The sequence below is a fragment of the Lycorma delicatula genome, chromosome 7 (assembly GCF_047948215.1).
Source record: "Lycorma delicatula isolate Av1 chromosome 7, ASM4794821v1, whole genome shotgun sequence".
Lineage (NCBI taxonomy): Eukaryota > Metazoa > Arthropoda > Insecta > Hemiptera > Fulgoridae > Lycorma > Lycorma delicatula.
Window position 1 is genome coordinate 33,654,782 of NC_134461.1, and position 24,321 is coordinate 33,679,102.

At 26.5% G+C, this 24,321-nt stretch overlaps 1 protein-coding gene across 3 annotated transcripts in view; it reads left to right on the forward strand.

The window, feature by feature from the left end:
- The first annotated feature begins 21,096 nt into the window (after positions 1–21,096).
- The window catches only part of RSG7 (Regulator of G-protein signaling 7), a 72,290-nt gene continuing 69,065 nt past the window's right edge, over positions 21,097–24,321 (forward strand). For all 3 annotated transcript variants that reach the window (XM_075371378.1, XM_075371379.1, XM_075371380.1), the window contains exons 1-2: positions 21,097–21,254; positions 22,295–22,470. In XM_075371378.1, the coding sequence (XP_075227493.1) occupies positions 22,345–22,470 (126 nt within the window). In that variant the 5' untranslated portion in view covers positions 21,097–21,254; positions 22,295–22,344. The remainder of the gene's footprint in view (positions 21,255–22,294; positions 22,471–24,321) is intronic.

The window sequence follows — 24,321 nt, forward strand, 5'->3', positions numbered from 1 at the left end:
CAACCTGGGCGAACATCATCTTCAACATCTTCTCGGCCATCAGAAATGCTTAATCCATTTAAAAACTGGCACACGTGATAAACATTCATTGCCATATACTTTTTTAATAAAAGATAAGTTTAAGGAGCAGTTTTCCAGGTTTCATATGAAATTTCACGACAGTTTTTTGCTGTAAAAGTCTTTTGTTTTTTGTTTCGGCAAAACAACAAACAGATTGAAGGCTATGGCCAAACTAACATGTCTACAGAAACTGGAGTGGCAATAATCAAAAGAGAAGGCATCATGCTACACAGCTGTCGGTCATATGAATTTGGCACACGCGAAGTTCTTCTGTAGCATGTAGCAGCATTAGTCTTGTTATTGAATAGCCACACCTCGTACAGGAGATGTGATTGCTAGAAATACAGGAATGTATTTAATAAAATTATTTTCTGTTTACAGTGCCCTACAGATCTAGATTTCATGGTGTTAAATCTTTTAGCAACTCTTGACACATGGTGTCAGCTTTTTATAGCATCAAATTCTCACTTAAACCAATATCGATTTTTATTTTTAAGTGTCGATTCAAATACTATTTACCTTGATTGATCTTGATGGTTTTCTTTTTATTTTGTAGAGGTTGTTTCTTATTAGTCCTGTTTGAAGTTTTTTTTTTTTTAAATTAATTAAGGAGAAATCTGTTTAGTTGAAAATAGATAATCTTTTCTTTCATGATAATTTGAAGATTATTTTGTCATCATTGCTTAGTATTGGATTATTGTAATCCATTAGGTTATATTAATACAGCCTAATTTTCATTCTAGTATTCAGAGTATTTTGTGTAAAATTCCAGAAAACTAGTTGAAAGAATTAAGTTAAAAGTATGTTATATATATATATATATATATCTTCACATTTCAGAGATACACATTCCAACACACCAGTATCATTGTTCACGTTTTTTCTGCATTCCTTTTCATAGTTTTCTCAAGGTGCAGGTTTATTGCATTTGCATTTCTCATAAACTTTTTTTTTACATAAAGTCAACATTTTTTAGACCTGTCCATATTTAAAATAAAAATAACGAAGAGTAAAATAAAATTATTTTTAAAATAATAAAACCAATTTTAAAAAACATATTAAAAAATAAAATAAGCTTTTTAAATTATTGTGTTAATTGAAGTTGTTGAAGTGAGCTTTAAATTAAAGGTTAGTAATTTAATAGTTACTTATAATATGGTGCCAGCCTCAGAGAGCCAAATCTAAAGGAGTAAAACAGAATTATTTTTTACTTCTACTAGTACTGTAAGATTGGAGGGGGAATTACCCATCTGTGTTTACTTACTGAATACAACTGTAGAATTTTTTAATTAAATATGATTCATGAAAAATGCTTTGTATGTTTGTGATTATGCAGCTAAAGACAGCCAATCAAGAGCTGTAGTAACCACCGGGTTTTTCTAGCGGTGAACTCATCACAAATCAATTGATTTTGAAATCGAGAATTCTAAGGTTCAAATCCTAGTAGAGGCAGATACTTTTTATATGGATTTGGATATTAGATCATAGATAGTGGTGTTCTTTGGTGGTTGGGTTTCAATTAACCACACATCTCAGGAATGGTCGACCTGAGACTGTACAAGACTACACTTCATTTACATTCATACATACATCCTCTGAAGCTTATAGTGGTTCCAGAGGCTAAACAAAAAAACAAAAAAAATCAAGAGAACTGTGTGGCATATAAGAAGCTATCTCCCATCATTGCTGTTGATGTAATTGGTAGCGAGAGTATGTGAGAGAGCAGCTTATATAAAAAATTTGTAGTTTTGTTCAAATCTACTCATCCATTCTCTTTTCAGCTGATTGTCTCGCCTATCATATTTCACTCTTGTTAGGCTATCCTCATTTATATTATTGAATTCACCAAGTTTTTGAAAATCATAGAAGTTGTAGTATTTTACTTTTATATACTTGTCAGTTTTAAATTCATGATATTATTTTCATATTTTGTATTCAGGCCAACATTTGATCTGGTTACTTTCGCAAGTGTGAAATATTATAACTATATTATTTGATGCAGCTTGTTTTAAATTTCAATAAAAAAAGTTTTAACTGCATTCATTAAAACTGTATTAAATAATTTGCTTAATATTAATACATTCAATTAATTTATCAATTTTTTAATTAAGTAGTATACGCTTATGAGCCATTTAATTTAATAAAATTAATGAAAGGGTTCATTACATAAAAAAATACCAGTTTTTGTTAAATACTTTATTAAGAATGATAAAATGTATTTTACAAATTATGAACTGTTTTACAGGACTGTATTCAGTTAGCCATCTTTGAGAGGAGATAGGACACCATAAGAAAATATATGGGTAGCTGGAAAAAGTTTTTCTCTCTGAGCGTCTTAGTACTGACATTCAGCCCAATTCTTCTCAGATTCTTAGCTAAGTTAAAGTTGAAATAAATTCAGACCTCTTAATTTTTGTACCATTTCAAATAATTCTATCCCCTCAGGGGACAGTTTTCTAGATTATCTCTGTTAGATATGCCACTTATAATAATATTGATTTGGAACTGGCTCCACCCAGTTTGGCATTTTTTTTGTCAATAATGAAGCTTTTTTTATGCAAGGCCATATATGAATCAGGAGTTCTTAAAAAGTTCCACATTCTCATGGAATCACTACCCAACTAAATACCAATAAAGAAATAGTTTTTCTATCAGTTATCAAAAGGCACTAATATGGCACCATAAGTGGAAACCTGAGTAGTTGATCCAATGATACTTGCCACCAAAAGAAGGAAAGTGATAGGAAAAGAAAGAGAATGATTCACAAAAGGATTGACTCTGATCAGGTTAAACTATCATAAATTGAATTATATTATTATTTTTCATTGGATTAAATGAATAAATAAAATCAGTGACCATTATAATACCTTTAATGATAAACTGCCTCTTAATTTTTATTTACTGTAGACAGAAGATAATCATTTAAGCAATATTTACACCTCTGCAACTTTTGTCCTCACCAGAGGCATATGCATAATAAAAGGATGCAAATCTACAAGTACAGCCATACACCGATTGTGCACATAGGCCACTATTTACATATACATGACAGTGAGATGGTCTAGTGGTGAACTCGTCATTGCAAATCAGCTGATTTTGAAGTCGAGAGTTTGAAGGTTAAATCCTGATAAAGGCAGTTATTTTATATGGATTTGCATACTAAATTGTGGATACCGGTGTTCTTCGGTGGTTGGGTTTCAATTAACCACACATCTCAGGAATGGTTGACCTGAGACTGTACAAGACTACACTTCATTTACATAAAAAAGTAAAATTTCAACAAACTTAAATGCAATCAGAAAAATAAACGTTAACCAAATTAGTTATAATTACAAATAACTGAAGTAATAAGTAATTTAAAAATAGTAAAGTATTTCATCGCTCACAGTTGCATTTTCTTTCCATTAGAAGTGTTTCAATGTGGCATGATTCCTGCTCAGCTTAAAGAATTAGTACACACCTTTATCATCTCTTCTGTTCATATCTACTGTGGCCTACAACCGATCTGAAACTGCTTTATATGTGTTCTTTACTTGAAACTGATCTAAATCTGTAAAACAAGTGATTCAACCTAATGAGCTTTTACTTTGAAAAATTCATTATAAATTATTTTTTACTGTAATGCTTAATTTTATTGCAGTAAGTGATCTGAGCTGTAACAGTGTGTTTAACATCAATACATTTGCTTCAAACAATTTGTACTCAATTTATTACTTGGTGAATCCAGTTTTTTAACTTGACTTGCGCCTATGATAATAATTAAAAAATTATTATTCTCACCAATTATATTTTGGTACTTTTGATGTTCACAAAACAGTCAATCCCTATGCTAAATAGAGTAAAGGTGTTGCTTGAAGGACTATCACCTGAATTTTGATGGGCAGCTTCACTTAGTGATGTGTAACAACCACATATTCAGCTCTGTGAAGAAGGCCATAGGAAACCACTTCAATCCTTACTTACCTAATTAGCCTGGCATGGGATGCTTGTTATTTTTGAGAATGACTACCATTTTCAGGAATAACTTGTGCCCATGTTAGGGATAGCCAACAAAAACTTCAGTTATGGCACTTAACAAAATATATATTTATAGGTATTTAATGAATCACTTCACAAAATAATTATTACCATTTTAAATATGTTAGAAATTATTTAAGTTTTATTTCTCTTTATAATTAAAGTATTGTTTTGATCACATGCTGTAATAACTGCTGAATTAGTATTCAGCATCATCTGTAGTCATGTCTGTTGCTGCAAGATCCAGAATAAGTTCACTTTAATTATTCTTAAATAATTTGAACTCTCATGTTACATTTAATTTGGTGGTTGGAATTCAGTTTAGTATACTGTCTCAAGAATAGTAAGCCTGTGACTAAACGGTATCAATTATTAAATAATTATTATTATTATTATTATTATGACCAGTGATGACAGTTGGTTTTTTATTTGATTACCTTAGAATAGAAAAGGTTACAATCATAATTATGTAACATGAGACTACTTTTATTTTTTTAATGCAGTTGTTTACTGTAAACATAGAATTACTGTGTACATGTATTAAATTGAAAAAATAAACTATGTAATCACAAACCCACATTCATTTGTAGATACCCCGTAGCTTATACAAAATATTTAATGTTGCTATTAATCTTGATCTGTTAAAAATCTATATCTCTTTGTAAATATTCATCAAAGAATGTTAATATTTATGCAGTTAGACTGATAAATTTTAAAATATTGGAATGTTATTTCTGTGATCCAGGTAATTTTGTAAGACGTTACATTTACAGTTACCACGACTTTGTTGTAAGTATTGTAAGACATTTCATTTTGATTATGAAAACAAAAGTTTTTATTGATCATGGAAAACATATATTTGTTACCATAATGTAATGTTACAACATGTTCTCTGCTTTTAAAGAGAACTTTCATTGGAGAATGAAACTACTGCAATATATTTGTTGGTTCTTTTCATAATAGCTTACATTTTAATTTCTGAGTTGAAAAATTTCAAAGATAAGAATCCAAGCTTTTTCTTAAAAAAACTGTATTATTATACTTTATTTTCTTAGTAGTTTTATTTACTTTTTTTTACATAATGATTAATTGATCTGCACAGTATCAGTTAATAAATCATTATATTTGATTGTTGGATCCATTTTATAAATTATAATATATGATAATAAATGAAACCACTTGTTAGTATTTACCATAAGATATGTGTTGTATATAATATAATAACATACGTAAAATACTATATTAAAAAAAATAATTTAAATTATTATATTTTCTTATATGTAAATTAGTATATAAGTTTACCTTTGTTATTGTACAAACTAAGTTATGTATATATTATATAAATTCTACACCTAAATGGTAATAATAAATAAATTATACGGGATTGTTGAATTGTTAATTGATAAATGATTGAATTAAGAATGTTATACTTTATTCTGTTATTTCTTCTTTATTATTTATAAATAATAAGAGGTAATCAACATGTTATTTTAATTTATTATATTTTATTATATGATTATAAGTGAGTTATTAATGCTCATTTATTATGTAGTTAATATATTTTTATTATTGTATGACAAATTTAATTATATTATTAGCATAGATATAAGTGTTATTATTGTTTAGTATATTTTAATACAGTTGAAGTAAGTCTTCCTTTCAGATATCACTTTATTACTAAATTTTTCATCATTTATTAATAGTTTGTTAAAATGGTACTTATTTAGAGGATTGAAATCTCATTAGTTTCTTTTATTGGAATTATCAAAATAATTTTAAAAATAATAGATGTAAATGATATTTAATATAACAGGTTAGATGACTACTGAATTTTGAATATTTAAAATTATTATAGTAGATCCATAAAAACTTGCCCACACTTTTACCTCAGAAATAATTAAATTATCTGAAATTATTTTTATGAAAAAATACCTAAAAGATACAGTAATATCAGATTCATTTTATTTATATCATATTCCTTAAGTTTCTTTCCTAAGCTGCCATAAAAAAATACATTGTTATTTTAATTTAGTTTACTTCAAACTTACATTTTTCAAAACATATCTGGAATTTATCTTTGCTAAAGATGATATATCTGATTTTGATCAAGAATAAAAAGTAGCTTTTTAGTTGAGAATATTAAAATGGTTGTTATTATGATCATGTTCCCACTTCATTGTTGAATTCATAATTCGTGTGTGCATTTATCTTATTTTTGTGTCAGATTAAAGGTTTGTAAAATTAATTATTTAAAAAATTCAGTAATAAAAAAAACTGTTTAAAAACTAGTCTACTAAATAAGTGCCATTAAACTTTGAATGAGATTGTTCATGAATATAAACGTTTTACTTTTTAATGGGTCATGAATTTAATTTGATTTAGTTAAATTAAAAAGAAGTTGTAAAGTTTGTGTAAAACAGTCTAATTCCGGAAGTAATCATTTCATAGATATTTAATATATATTAATTCATTTAATATATCATTAATATAATATAGTTTGGAACTGTGATAAGCTAGATGTTACTATGTTAATATGATAGAGTAATTCATGAGCTTGACACCACTTGGCAAATTCCATTAAATCCATATCTGTTTATAATAGAATCCAGTAAACTATTAATGGTCAATTCTTGTAGTGGTTAAGTACATAGTAACCATATTTTGATTATCTGCACACACAGCTCTAAGATGTTAACAACAAAATTCTATGTGTAATATTAATGAATGAGTGTATAAATATATGAAATTATACATAAATAAATTTCTTGGAAGTTCCTAAAGTGTTAATATCAGTAAAGGTTAAGCATATACAATTTTAACTGATTTGGGCAAATGCAGAATGACTAAACATTTGTATAGTACCAGAGCATTTTTGATTAAGATAAAAGAGTTATCCATTGATATTGCAATAAAAATGCTGGATTTTGGTGACAGGTTTGTCAGATTTTCTTCAAGCACCTCGTACTATCCGTTATGTGATGGCTTATTGTGATTTTTTGTAATTCCTCAAAAAGAAATTTTTTTAAAGGTTTTGAATTAGTCCCTTCATTATTTATGTGATTTTTTGTAATTCCTCAAAAAGAAATTTTTTTAAAGGTTTTGAATTAGTCCCTTCATTATTTATTTTCCTTCACTCAAAATTTTATTTATTTTGCGAATTATTTTTTGTTATAATTATGGTCTGTGCTATTAAATTTTGAGAATGTAGTGATTTGAATGACTTTTTATTTGGTGTTAATACATAATAATGAAAATTAAGTTTATTTACATAATTTTTCAACGCACAAACAACGTTAAAGCAGTGAAAATATTTATTTACACATCACTTTTATGCATAATTGATCTAATATATTGGTTCTTTTCACAAACAGTAATTAAAAAAGGAACGAAGAGGACTTTGTGAAAAACACTATACCGGATTGCTCTTGTGAAATAAGGTTATACAATTTTTTAGAAAAATGTGAGGCTGAAAGTATTGAAACACAAGATTTTTACTTTTGATGCAAGAGTTAAAACTGAACACATGAGATATTTTTGTTTTTATCTGCTAAAGTTCTTGATTTGTACTTTTAAAAAATTAAACCTTGCGACAGTATTGATGCATAATTTGTATTGCTTCAATTTTAAATATTTCTGTGTTAATAAAAACATTTTGTTCTATTAACATTTTCATTAACAGTAAAATCTAATTTTGTTTATTTATTTACTTAAGTAAAAAAAAGCATCTTCAGCTCAGAAAAATGTGTAGTTTTTTTTTATTTTTATGCCCAATTATTGATGCATAATTTGTATTGCTTCAATTTTAAATATTTCTGTGTTAATAAAAACATTTTGTTCTGTTAACATTTTCATTAACAGTAAAATCTAATTTTGTTTATTTATTTACTTAAGTAAAAAAAAGCATCTTCAGCTCAGAAAAATGTGTAGTTTTTTTTTATTTTTATGCCCAATGCAGTTGTGGTTATATTCTGCAGCTGACTTCTTATAATAGTATCGCACTTTGCATTCCCAACATCAGAGGTAATGAAGAATGTGAGTCTATTTTATGTTATAAACAATTCAAATTTAAAATGCAGCAATAAGCTTACCTGCACTTGTTATATTTATAAGGTTTTTATATACACCTATTTTTTTATTAAAAAATTTATATTTTTCACTCACAGAGATATCTGTTCTGGAAGATCTTTTCAGAAACACTATACAGTTCCATCATTAATAGTGTTGCCCATGATAAAGGAATTCCCATAATATTTTCCAGTTTTTTTTTTAATAATTTTTTTTCCAGTTAAACCCAAATATTTAATTTTATCAGCAAGTATAATTTTTATTTTATTATTAATAACGACCCATTTTATTTTCCTGTAAAAAAAGGAAATAATTATTTGAAAAGGTATAAATAATTGATGAATTTTCAAATGATTAATATTTATTTTATGTCACAACCCTTTTAATATCTCTGTTACTCTTCTAGAGCGGGATAGGATGAAACTGCTAGTGTAAATTTTAGTTACCTTGTTTACCTTAGTTTTTTATTACCTTGTGGAAAAAATTAATGTAATTTATTATAAATAATAATTTTTTATAACATTAAAAGAAATTTCATGAACAGTCAACTTATTTGAAAAAAGTAAAATAAATGATGTAAAATAAACTTCTTGTTGGGATAAATTACTATATTTCATAATAAATAAAATAATAAGTAACAATCTGTGTTTATTAACTTACTTGTTATATAATTTTAATACATTTTGCTAGTTCAGTACGTAGTTTATTTTGATTGATGTAATTATTATATTATTAATATTAATTATTTTTATGTGTATAACATTTATGTGTTGATCTCTGAATAACATTTTTTTTCCATTTTATATAACATAACCTTGTAATTAATTAATTTTTATTTATATATTTCAGTTTTAACTGTTGTTGTTATTGTTGTTGTTCATTCATTTTGTTAATGTTATCATAATTGATTGATTTATGGATTAATATGTTTTTGACATTTTTTTGCAATTTTCTAATGTTTTATATATATCTACATTATTTAAATGGCTTCTTAGTAATTGGGATTATAAGAATGTTATTTGTTGTTCATCCATTTATTTGTTTAATGTGTTGCCTTTATTAAACAAACAATATCTTTTATATATGTATAATCATAATTTTAACTTTCTTATTGCATTATCATTATTATTTTTATATATTTTTAAATGCTTTGATGTTTTTATATGTATATGTGATTATTAGTATTATCATTATCTGTGTATATAAAACTAGTTTTTTCGTTTTACTACAGTATACATGTTCATGAACTAAAAAAATTTAAAAGTATGTTTTACAAGACTACTTGTAATAAATTGCCTGATAAATGTAGTTTAGATTATAAAACACTCATATTCATTTACCAAGAAAGAAACAGAAATGATTTTTATACTGTGAATTAGCACTAAAACAAAAAACTTTATATTCTTTGATTTCATATTATATTTCTAATTTTGCTACTTAATGATTTTATTGTTAAATGTGAGGAAATGAAATATTTGCTCACTTGTTTTTTTTCCAAAAGCTATCTACTTTTCTAATTTTTTTGAAATATTCCAAAAAAAGATGGTCCTTTATCATTTAATTTTTCTAGAATATACTAAATCCTTCAAATTAAAAAAAAATGTTTTTAAGGGAATGAGTCCTGCGTAGGGATTACAAAGTACCAAGGCTCTATTAGAAACTAATGTTACTAACAGAAATGAGATGGAAATTAATTTGGAAATATTAAAAGTCATTAGAAATATTTAGTTTCATTTTTAACGCTGATAATGAACCTTTACATATCCTTAATAAAACAATTAGGCAAATGAATAATGTTCTTTAATATAATAAATATTGTAAAGAAACTTTTAAAATTCTTAAAATATATTTTTTGTTAAATTATTACCTATTCTACATTCTATTTTTTGTAATTTATGTTTGTAATGTAATGCTGTTTATTTTGGTGTATTAGAGTGAACTGGAATAATTTTTCTTTGTTTTAATACATGTGACTTATGAATAATTTTTGGGTAATGGAACATTCCCTAGTGCGTAACCTCTATTCATTTTCAGTGAATTTTTATTTATTTTTTTTATTATACCCTAAAGTAATCTATGTATTATATGCAAAATCATCAAACAGATGCAAGGCGCAACCCTCAATTAAGAATGTTAGTAAAGAGGTCTAAGGCTATTTACTATCTTTTTAGCATCAGTGTGTTTGGGGCAATACATGACCATATCTGGTCAATGCAGATTTGCTATAATTTTGTTGTAAACTGAATAGAATATGATTCACCATGAATTTATTTATTATAATTTCTTCAAATCGTAGACATTCATAAAGTACCAGAGACCACTGTAGCTTTTCTGAACTTAATTGTTTTTTTTCCACAGCTGTATTATAATGTTTGAATTATGCAGCAGGAACCATCATCATAATGAGGGTCATTATGAAACAGATTTTCATTTATGATACAGTGTTCAACCAATTAGAAGCTTACACTTTTCAAGCACTGACCAATTAGAAGTGGGTATTGTTTAATGTATTAGCTATTTTTTGTTTTGATTTTAATCCACTTATATCTATATAACTGGATAGAGGATCTCATGTATTTGAATTGATAAAATTTGAAACATAAACTAGCGCCACTAAATGAGTGGTAGAACTAAATAAAATGAAACAGCGCATGTGCAGAGGTAAGTGTAAGAGTGGGATAAAACTCTGCCCTACCATCATGATTATAGTTGCGCAAGCATACAATGGTTTTATTTAGTTCCCAGCATCTCATTCTGCGGCGCTGGAGTATGCTTCAATATTGAACACTTAATTGTATTTTACGCCATAAGGATTCCCTACTCAGTTATGTAGAGATCACTGTTTTAATCTGATTTACTAGTTAGCAAGCAGATGTTAATTTGAAAGTACACCAATAAATAACAAAGTTTCAATATTGCATGATTTTAACCTTTTGTTAATTATAGGTTTCTGATGAAGAAATGTCTTTAATACTGATCAGTATTAAAGAAAAGGCAAAACTTATGACTAATTATCTGTTGCCACAGAAATGTATTTTTTGAAAAATCATAAAAAATATTCTGTAAACAATGTATTCTGTCATTGATTTAAATTAATAATCCCAATATTTTTTCAGCCAATAATGCATTCTTGTGAAATTTAAGTCATGAGCCTCGGCGAGTGTTGTAACTTACTTTGTGCATTAATGGCTATCATTATAGTCTCATTGCATGAATTATTAATTCATCCCTAGTCACTCATTTTAGAGAAAGAGTTGGCTTGAATGAATTCAAACCTTTCCAGTCCAAGCCAACCTTTCATTAAGGGAACTAGGTATAAACTTGTTGCGAACATTTTCTTGTGATATGTTCATAATTACTGAAATTGCCTCGAATATTATGAGATATTTACTCACTAGTAGCTTACTTAAATGCAGAACTAGGCAGAGGGTTCGTGCATTTGAATGCTTCTGCGTTCAGAGGGCAATGAAGTAGGACAGTCAAGATTGGCTTGTCTGGTGTTTCTCCCATCACCACACCCCATTCGGGGTGTGTCACAAAAAGCGTAAGACCGAACGTCTGTGCCACAAACAGCTACTGTGCCTCAAAACAGTTTATGAGCGCAGTTCATCAGCTGCCAGGTGGAACCGAAACAAATATTGGTTCAGATTCATGTGGTTGAAGAGGACTTTGGCACCCAGGTGCATTATAAAATTAAGCAAGTTATAAAATAATAGTAAATTAAATATGTGAAGATATAATAAAAACATATATTTATATGTACATATACAAAAAATTCTGGAGTATTTATATAAAAATTTATTTTTAATTAGTATTATTTAAAAATTCATCAACAAAGTAATGTTATTTCTTTAAAAGAAAATCTTTTAATTTTGTTTTAAATTAATTGATTGGAATATTTCAGATGTTTCAGTAATTATTAAAAATGAACTCTTTAGAATAAGGTATAATTCTAATCCTTTAGCAGTAAACCCATTTCAGTTAGAATTTTTAAAATTCATTCGTAGTACTACTTGAAAAATAGTATTATCTGTTGAGAATAAGATTATCATGGTTTTTTTGCCTTTCAGTATTTTTCCATTCTCAATTCTTTTTTTATTCACTAATTTTATTATGAATTACAATAGATTTAAACAAAAAAATGGCAATAGTCCAATTAATTTTTATAATGGCATTTTTATAAATTTAAATAGTTGTTTCACACATTCCTGTACTGCAAAGCTTATTTTTCATAGTTTTACTTTATTCTGTAGTTATCAATTATCACTGTAATAAAACAATAACTGGCCAATTATTTGGTGTTATATTCAGCGTTTTGGTTTCTCAACTGGTGACCCATTCTATTCCAGTAAAAGTGTGCCATTTTGTTTCACTACATCATTGAAAAAATCCTTTCATATCTATACATAATAATAGATATGAAAAATTACAATACACCATATAACATTAATAACGTAATAAATATTATTAATTGAATAATTAGGAAAAAACAAATCAAAACTTTTTGTAATCCAAAACTTCAACCTTATGTGGTGAACTATTTATCAACCCAATAAAAAATTATAACTCAAGGTGTAATGCATTTAAAATCCTCACCAGAGCTAATTAAATTATAAAAACAACAATCTTAGGAAAAACCCAACATAAAGAAAGCAAGTATAGCAGCATAATTATGCATGTCTATTTATATAATTATTTGTTATCTCTGTCAATTGACAAGATTATTAAATGAATTATTTAGGATATTTTTTTTTTAATTTTTACAGAGCTACAGCGTTAACATCAATATATTTATGTACAACCATTTGCCTCAATGTAACAATCTGCCCCTCCCCCCCAAAAAAGATTATTAGAATATGGGCATTACTTTTTTAAATATTTCTGCATAAGTTCTACTTCATTGAGATGAATTTTGAAAATAGTCATTGTGATAAGTGAATGTAACATCAACTTTGAATCGTCTGTTTCAAACTATCTATCAGTTTTTTACAATATGTAAAGACCATGCTAAATTTTATTTATTCGTTAACAAATTTTTTCAGTTTTTTTTTTTTTTATTCTCACTTTTCATTCATACAGTTGCAACTTTTTCTGTATTACAGAAGAATTTAATTTATATATTTTTTTAATTCTTTTATATACACAGATAAATTTTAGCTAATCTTTTTTTATCTGACTTGATTACTTACTGTTTTTGTACTGTTAAAAATGTATTTTGTCCTTGTTATATATTTAAACTTTTTATTTTAATAAAAATGAATAATAATAATTATATGTATTTATAAAGACTGTTTTAAAAGACAAATATTCTTATTAACTAACCTTATAAATATTTACAAATTAAATCTATGAGCAGTATATTTTCTATTAAAATATAACTAGTCTTCTGTAGTAATTTTGACAAATCATAATTAATTTTTTAGATGGTATTTTATATAAAATAAATTTTATTTTAGTCAATTTATAATTTTTGTTAATAATTTATTTTTTATTTGGTGCTTGAGAAGTTGCAGGATAGTTAATGTAATGAACTGAACTATTCCTAATATTGGATGAAGTGTAAATAAAAATATATTTTACATTCAGTCAGTAATTTAAAAAATTTGTAGTAATAAATATTTGTGTATATGTATAAATAGAAATTATAAAAAATTCAATTTAGCAGTGAAATTATAAACCAATATACTGGTATGTCTACTATTTTAAATAAACTATCAAAAAATATGTATTAATGGTAGTGTTTCTGATGCAGGTGAAATTGTTGATATTTTTTTTTATGAACACTTTGTTGGAGTATCTAATGAAGTTATCAGTAGTACTGGTGTGTGAAAGTTAGAATGATGCTGAATTAGCATGATCACCATAATTCTCCCATTTCACTTAAATCCATTTTTTTAAATCCTATTAGTTAGAGCTTGGTATATTTATATATATAGTCTCTAAAACCAGGTAAATGACCAGGTATTGATAAGATCTCGTCTGCCCGTGTTATGGAAATTTCTGTTCAAGTAATCCCTGTCTTATCTGCTATTTATAATAATAGTCATGCCATGGATAAATTTGTTGTTAACAAAGCTGTTAACAACATAAAGTAAATGGTTACAACCTAAAGAAGATGTATCAGAATATTATTTTTTTATGATCGCTACTGATATTTATTGTCAATCATTACTTACAATCATAAAATTATTATATAAAAAATTATTTAAAAACTATTCTTGTTCATGACAGTAGTCACTTCTCGCTCATCTTATATCAGAACAGAAAGCAGGCACTCATTAATCCTGATGTATTGATCACTTTTAATTGTTTGTTTTTTTTTCTGTTTTCCTGTAACACTATAACAGATGGATCAATGTGAATATAGTTCTTATAAAAACAATGTTTGTTTCCTTAGAGAAATTTTTTGGTTATTAAAATATTCAGATTTATTTATAAATTATTATTTGTAACAGTTCTATATTGATTCTACTGCACAATGTTCTTATATATAATTGTTTTACAATATTGAATTCATTTTCTGACTTCTAGTCGAGTCTCTGCCTTTCATGTGGAAGATTTTGGGCTCAAAACCCAGTCTGGCTCAGCATTTTTTTATGCTACAAAATTCATCTATCATTATAAAGCTGTAATCGGGTCAGCCTTTTGTTTCTAAAGAAATTAAATTTGTTTATTATTATCTATACAGTAGATATCACAAAAAAATATCAGAATATAAATTGACAAACAAGGAAATTCTCAGAAACCATTTATAAAAAGTGTTGCTTAGATGGTTATTTCAATCGTTAAAAAATTGTCTTCTGTATGTAAAGAGAAAGTAGCACTTAATAAAAAATATGAATACTATAATAAATAAATGGTACTTATGATGCATTACAAAGTGATTATTGTTGACAGGCATTTATAGAGTGAATGTAAAAAATTGTTGTAATTTAAGCAATCCTAATCAAAACCATGAAATTAAACTTAAAAACATATAAATCACTGAAAAATTCAATTTCATGGTCATGATAAGATTGCTTATCATGAAGATAAAAAGTTATCTCAAAAAAAGTAGAAAGAGTTTGAACCTTTAACTGTTCAAACAAATATCCACTCCATGATCAAAATTTAAGGAAAAAGACTACTATTTAATTTTTTTATGATGTAAAAGTTTGATAAAAATATTTTTAATAAATTTAAAACCTGAAAAGCTAGCAGTTGTTATTCTCTGTCATTATTCAAGAATGAAATTTTTTCCTTAGTATTGATAAAGAAAATTTCATAACTACTTTCATTCCTGTTCATAGAAGGGGGTATCTGTTTTAAGGTTTATGATGTTTATTTTTCTTGAGATAATCTTAGCTCATGTTGGGCAGTCACAAGGTTTCAGTAGTTTAAGATACTTTTAAGCTACTTTATCCTTTTATTAGGATTACCTAAAATAATTACAGCTGTTTGTATTATTACTTTTTTTAATTTATTCTCTGAAACAGTTAGTAATACAAATTACTAACTGTAATTAAATTACTAACATTATAAAATTATAATGTTTTATTAGATTTTTAATTTTGTTTTTTTTTAATACATTCTAGTCTCATAGGATCATGCTTAAGTAGTCTGGATAGTTGGACACCCAGAAAATAAGTGTCCCAGTATACTGTATTAAAAATATTACCTGATTTTCCATTACAGAAATTTAATTCATAGTTGACTTTGTTGTAATATTATATCTAACTGTAATAACAGTTAGATATATCTAACTGTTAGTTATTATATCTAAAAATGTAATAACTGATATGTTTCCCCGGTTTTGAGTTTTCATTCAATCAGTCTGTTGCAAAAAAATAAAATCTATCTGCTGATAATTTCTCTTAGAAATGTTTGTGAATTATCAAATTTGTCATTTCTGTACCTAGATTATTTAATCGTTTGAAAATATAAAATTAATATTAAAAATATTAACTTAAAATTCAATAAAATTATCTTTACATTAGGAAAATTTTGAATGATATCCATTCGTCATAGCTTTTCTGACCAATAGATGTTTTTTGTAATGTATAAATATGTTTCAGATTTATAGTGTTAATGTAATTTTAAAGAAGCCTTATTTTATAATTAAAATTTGATTGGTTGTTTGTTGTATTTGATAATCAGGACAGTTCTCTTTCGTACAAATGAAAAATAAATGCTATCATAGAAAAATTGTATATTTTAAATATTAATCCCAAAGGTTCATGTTAAAAAAGTAATTGTTAGACGTATTCATTATTATTATGCATTCGCTTTACATCAGATACTAACTACATCTTACCTTTCAATAAATAACTGACAAGTAAATACTCTAAATTGCTTAGGAGTTCACTTCGTACTGAAGCACAGTAAGAAATAATAAAATTATTTGTGTAAGTTACTATCACTGCAGCAGCATTCCTTTTTCTTATCAACTACTTGGCAACTTATTTTGAAATAGAAGGGAAGTCAATTTGTCATTATAGTTAACTAACTTTCTCTACCTTGAGAAATATTTGGCTATAGTTAATACCAGTCCAAGAAAAGTATTACATAAGAATACTTAATGTTTATCAAAATTATTTCAATTTCTATATTGTTAAAAAAAAAATCATTCTTACTCATAGTTTATGCTTTTAAACTATTACTATAATTAATATAAGAATATTTTGAAAAATTCAAAATAATTTTTCCTTATTTTATTTCTACTTATAATAAATATTGATTGAATGTAAAATATATATTAAACATTAGAAAATAAATTATTATTATTAAGAAAATTTATGTAACTGTCAAACAATGTATTATTATTACCAAATAATTTATTGATAAATGAATGCTTATAATGTAAAAACAAATAAAAATATAGTATTAGATACATTTTAATAAAACTAAGTTATCAATATTTCTTTCTTTATTTAAAATTTATTATGTTATTATCTAAGTGCAATGCATTTTTAAGCATAATATAATATGTTAATAATTATTAATTAATTAATAAAGTACAAATTATAATAAAATGCAGCTGAGCTGTTTTTGTTTCTAATTTATAATTAAATCATGTATAATATTATTTATTTGTACTTCACATAAACTCTGTCATTACAGTTAATTATATACATTGCAGAATTATATTGATTATAATTTCTGTGTTCTGTATTTTAAATACGTAGCAGTTATGAACTACAGGGTTATTAATTGCTTTATTGGTAATTAAAACCGAAAATGAACATAAGTTTCTGTTTTCTTTCTTTTTTTTTGTATTTTCATTTTTTGTGTTACATTGATAAATAAATATATTTTAAACTTTTAATTATTAGCCATCATTTTTGAAAATTATTCTTATCACAAAATCTTATATACCTAAGTAACTAATATCTAAAACAAACTAATAAATTTCCTAGACAAATCAGGATATTTACTTATCCCATCGAAAAAATGAGACAAACTTATGTTTCTTGGTGAATCAGCAGTAGTAGTATTCTATATAAATCCACAGTATTATATAACTTCCTACCACATGGGGCCTTACATTATGTTTAGGCACCAGAGGATTCAGAGAACATAGCTGACAGATTAAAAAATTGGGTAAAATTTAGTTTTCAGGACAAAAAAAGATCATTACACATATACAAACCAAATCACCAAGCAAATACAGTCCCTCTGGAATGTATAGACTGAACTGCCCTGATTGCACAAGCTTAATGAACACTTAAAAGTTCTCTAGCAACATAATGACTATTCATTTCCCAACATTCTCATAGTCACACATTACAAATACATCAATGTTGATAATTAAATATCATTTATTCTATACATACATAATTACGTAATAAGCATACAGTAAGTGAGCAGATAGACACTTTTCGATCACTTTCTACTTATGTCTCCCTGACTCAAAAAAAAAAAACCATTAGCAGTAAGAGCTGATGCCAGGTTGAGTACAGTGGCACAGTCTCTACAGATGATTCCAAGTGATAAAAAAATCATGTTATTAAAAATGTTGAATTTATAAAATTTTGCTCAGTTTTTTATTTAAAAAATTTATAGTTTTAAATAATTTAATTGAAGTAAATTTGGTTCAGGTTGTCATTAAAATTAATATTTTTGTGCAACTTGCAACTTAATCATTAAAATTGTTCAAAAAAGGGAAATGGAAAGTATTTGATTTTTTTTCATTTTTGAGCAAAAGTGGTAATTATAATATATTTTGTTTCCTTACATGCGATGCATGATTTGAAATTTAGTCACAGAAGCATTGAAAATATTAATCCCTTTTGCCACGTCTTACCTCTTTGAAAAGAGTTTTTCATCTATGGTTGTGCTAAAAACTAAATGTAGGATTTGTCTTTTATCACTTGAAAAAATTTGCTTTTGTTTTTTACTTCCTTAAAAGAAGTAAAGGATCGTGAAAAATTTTGGTTTCCAGATTTCAACGGAAATATCCATTTTGACCATTACTGAATTCAACTAGTTTCGGCTTGACATCTGTATATACATATGTATGAATCTTGCATAACTCAAAAACGATTAGCCATAGGATGTTGAAATTTTGTTGTAACATCTAGTTGTGCACCTCCCCTTTTGATTGCAATTGATTGAACCAAAAGTCTCCAAAAAGAATTTTAGACTTTTTCTTAACTGCAGTAATAAGCCCTCATCGAGAGCTTTTCAACGATATATGATGTGGTACTTATATTCATTGGTTCCAGAGTGATAGCCAAATAAAATTTTATTAATGAAATATTTGTATCTTACAAGGGGAAGGCACGTCAGTTCAAATCTGAATTCATCTCCTTTTTTAACTTCTTTTTTTTTAAACGTATTGATTTATTAATAATTATTAACCTTTGATTGTAAAAAAAAAAAAACGTTTATGACGAATAATAATTAAATAATAACAACAGCAAAAAAATGAAAAACCATCAGAAGTTTTTATGAAATAAAATTTTTCATTTTAAAAAAATATGTAAATGTAATTTAATAGGCGTATAAGGAAGTTATGTGTTGTCCACATCATATTTTTCATAACGCTGTTCCACATATGTTAACATTTTTAAATTAAAAATAAATGCTTCCATCTCATTAATTTATTTTCTTTACATATGTACTTAAAAATGTAAGTAAAATGTTTATAATAAATGGTTTTTTTTCTCATAAAATGATTTCATTATTGCTTACATGTAAAGTTGTAGGCTAATTTCACAACCCCTTTTTTCATATCACCGCAACCACTAGGTTGAGAACACTGATGAGAATATAACAATCAATAAGAGGAGAAGGATTGAGCAGTACTAGAATGCAAAGAAAGTAGAGCAAAAAATATTTACTAAAAATTAAAAGGATATGGGAGCTATCAAGAACTAAAATGTTCAGATGGAAATAGAAAAGAAAAGAATGGCTAGAGAGAGAAATGTTGTAAAGGACCTGCTTCAGTGCAGATTATTTTATGATGATATTGAGATGAATAAAAGATAAAGAAAAGTTGGAGGATTTTGAAATGTGGCTATGGAGAAAATTAAATGGACAGTCAAAGTGAACAATAAAGATGTAATGAGAATGATTACTTTCTCATTAATGAGAAGCTTAATCAGAACTATTCAGTATAGGAAAGCTGTTCAGCTGGTACAGCTCCTTCCCTGAGAGGGGAAGGAAGGATTAAAATTGTGCTAGAAGGTGTAAAAAAGAAAGGCCAAATAAAGAATAATGGTTTATGATGATCTTAAAGTAAATGGAAGCTATCAGGTCCTTGAAAGTTAAGCTTGGAATAGGAACAATGGAGACAGACATGGTGCTTGAGGACGGATGTAATAAAATGATGAATTAAAGTATTTTTTAATTCATTTTCACTTTATATGTGTAAGATCTTCAAATTTGTATCAAAAACTGACCAAATGATTAATTAACTCTGATAGCCAATATGAACTAATAATAAGTTAGTTGTAGTTTGTGCAGAATCTATGCAGAAATGTATATTTGAAATTTTGTGATAGTAATTTTTTCTGCTAAATTGCTTTGCTAATCAAAGTATTAAAAGGTACATGAGTCATATTCCTGTGTTAAAATTAAGGACACTAAAGGACCTTCTCAATTGTCAGATCTTAAACAAATCTATATAGTTGCGTATCTAATTTCAACAAGTGATTAGGCAATAACTGTTGATAAACAGTAAATGGCAAAAATATTATACAGATAAAGTAATCAATAATAACTGTATTATTTTACTTTAACTTTTTACAGTAAAGAAAATTTGGCCCGTAGTTATAATTTAGTTAACGATCTTAGCCCTATTACAAAATTTCTTAGCTCGTAGTCAACAATATTTACATAATAATTCGTAAAAAATTTCTTGAACTGAAATTTATCTTATTTTTAAAATTGTCTTTAATTCTGTAATCGGCCTGAAGCGGGAACGAATTCAAAAAATTCGATCAATGAGGATTACAAAGAGCAACTTATTTGTGTAAATTGATTTTCCAAAAAATAATATCTTTGGTCGTCTGTTATGAAAATTGAAAGGTTTTATAATTTAATTACTTCAAATTAATGTACTTGTGCATAAAAACCTAACAATTTTGTCAAAATTTGTTAACTGTGTTTATGTTATATTTAAATGTGAAGCATTCATAGGAATGTCATTCTTCAAGCGTTTTTAATAGAAAATGTTTTAGGGCTTATTAAAATATCTGAAATATTGAAATTTAGTTATTTATACAAACTACACATATTGCATTGAAATAGCATTAACGAAAGCATTTATTTCAGTAGAATATGTTTTACGAATAAATCTAAATTATCTAATTCTTACAATCCTTTCTAAATCAGATTTTTAGAAAAAAATGATTTATCGATGTTATTTATAATTTATTTCTGAACATTAAGGAGTATTATAGATGAGTTGCTTTGCATTTAGGGTTGCATTTTGATAACTAACTTCTAAGCAGTTTCGGACTACGGGGAGTTTCATTGCAATCAGTAAGGCAAGCAGAGAAAAATGACAGATGATCGTCTGCTGTTGGGTGTAGGGGAATTTCAGTTATTGCTTATTTCATGTAGAATTTTGCACGGTTTTATGCTAGAAACTCGTGTTAGATGCATCTCTACAGCATTTCATCCATCTGGTAAATATATTTTTTTACGTTATTATCGGGATTAAGTTTATTTATTTTTTATTGATACAAACTGTCCGAAGAGGGTGAATCTAAACGGTTAGTGAGGTTTTATCGAACGTTTTAATTATTGTTATTATCCATCATTTCATTTGGTGATTCTTATTCACAGTAGTCGAAAAATGATTATTATTGTTTTGTCCGTGATAATTATTTGTTTTTAAGTTTTAATATATTTACTAGCTAATGTTTGAGAGTAGGTGGTGAGTTAGGATTATGAATCTGATGAATAAATAAGTTCTGTACATTTGCTTCTTTGGTTATTGTACTTATTGCTATTAATACATTATTTTTTATCCAAAAATTCATTAGATACATTATTATGGGATGTTTGAGAATGTGAAATTTATAAACATTACATTCATAAATCTAATAAAATTTTTATTAAATTTATTTATTCTTTATAGTTGATAGTTTAAATTGTGAATTATATTTTAATTTTGTCTACTTATGGTATTTTGGATTTAAGAAATGGTGAGTCAATTTTTTTTTATTTCTGTTTTACTATTGGTGTTAGCTACATATTTTTGGTCAAAGATGAAATGAGCTTTTTCTTTGGTTAGTTAACATTTTTAACCCATTGTAATAAGTGCTAGTAATTGTTAATTAAATTAAAAAGTAAATTACATCATTTTGTGGTTATTTAATTTAAGAATACTTTCATGTTACTATTACCTTTTGAATAAACTTATCTAGTTTTGGTTTTCCGATTTTGTTTTAGTCTAGCTAAGCAATAATAATAGTATTATTATTTGAAAATGAAGAATAATTCTAAAGTTTAAAATATATCTTCTATTATTTACAGTTTTTACATCTGTTAAAAACAACTTTTCTTATTGTTTGAACTTGTTTCTCAACAAGTCAATAGGATTGATTACCATAAAATTTGTACTTTAAACTTATGAATATTATTAGTTCTAATTTATTTTTAATAATGTGTTATACCTTCTTGTCTTGGTTTTAATGTCAATTGTTATTCTTTTAAATTTTAGGATGGAGTTATTGGTGAAGAAGGTCGGGGTTATGTGACACTTTGAGGAGCATGGTCACGATGAGCTCAGAAAAGGCTGCCAGGCGCAAGCAAGAGACCAACAATGGCAGCCATTCACAACCGCAGCCCCATACCCCAAACTCCGAGGACACACCAAATCATCTTGTATACAAGAAGGTTTGTCTTTAATTATGATAAAATGATGTAGTTTTTTTTTTTTAAGTAATTTGTTTAATTATTTAATTTACTTAAGTGTTCATTAATCCTTAAGTTTTCAGTTAAACTAATTCATAGTAATATACATAGAGCTGTATGAAGTTTTGGAAGCAAGTCTTACTTCCCCCCCATTTTACTGCTACTGAATGATTTGCATAGTCTCTTTTTCCATGTACTCTTTGTATGTCCCATCATAAACAAATTTAATTGATTATTGAAAAATACAATCAAGTTCCGTATAGTGTGATTTTTATTTTATGAGTTGTAAAATATTTTTATAAAATTCTCATAATATCAAAAGTCACCTTCATGATATTCTTGTGTTTAAATTCAGTAACTGAATGCAAATATAATCAAGTGATTAGTATGTAGAAGAAATAAGTGGTTAATTTTTTTAATCAAAAATATATCGTGTAATTTACTTGAAATATTATTAACTATTAATTTTATTTTATTTTAGTACTTAGGTAAATAATGCATAATTGTTATGTTAAAGTGATTTATTAAAACAAAGTCCATTATAGTGCATTGTATAAAATAATTACATTTCAGTTGAGTTGTATTTTACAAACACATAAAATCATTGTTTTAAATTATGTCTTGTAGAATGGTAATCAATCTAAATTTCAGTTGATCTACTGTTAACAGAACTTCTGTTTAATATATATCAAATATTGTTAATTTCACTGAGTAGATGTATAAAATTGTAATTATAGTGGATTTTATTGGTTATTATTGTGTTTAAAAGGATACCAGTTATGTAAAATTGTTATAGAACTGAAATTTTTAATTAAAAGTTATGGCAGCAGATAGTTACAAATTAAAGAAACTTAGGCTGCAGTCTTACTAATTGGAGCATACTAATTTTTAGCATATTAAGAATAAAAATAATTTGTGAAAAAAATTCTTTTGATTAAATATAATTTGTTAGAATTAGAGTAAGAAAGAATTTCTAGAGAAAAGATTAATGAATTTATTTATACTGCAGGTTTTTATTTTGTTACAGTTTACTGTTAAATAATATTTTATTCAGATTGGTTGATAATTGGATGTTATTCAGAACCCATCAGGAGTAGGTTGGTGTACTATTCCATCTATAAGAAAAAGGAACCATTCTACTACTTGCCTGGGCAAATAGGGGAAACAATGGGAAAAACTTGATCAGAGCCGTATTACAAAGTGCACAATAATTATAATAGATATTGCAAAAAATGTTTCATTAAACATAAAAATAATAAATTCATTGTTGATAAAGTTGTGCAACTCACTTATAAAATAAACTATATTTATGTAATGATAAAGTATGATTACAAGAAACAGCAATTTTTACCTTTTTCCCATGTCAAAATAAATGTCCACCTTCAGCATTATGTGGGCTGTCATCGATATTTTCTTTCAATTCATCCAAAGTCTATAAATTGTTTTTGAAAACAATACCTTTTTTGATCCATTAAGGAAAAGTCTGTTGGTGAGAGTTCTATGGGCTGTGGGGAAACTACAAGGTCATTAAAAACTCTGGGTTCCACAGAGGAATTGTCAGTGTGGCATATGTAATTCTCATAGGCTGTAACCATTAGTTTTGCTTGTCAGTCTTAAACAAGGCTACAGAATTTGTAATAATTTCTTACTATCTGCAGTTAATGTTTCTAAAAAAAAAAGTGGGTGCAACCAGCCTTTGTCACAAAAGTATACTAAATACCAACTTTTTGAGAATCCCTTTCATATTAAATTTGAGGATTCTCAGAACTCCATACTCTATTGTTTTGGCTAACGCATCCAGAAAGATGAAGCCATGCTGCATCTGAATAAAAA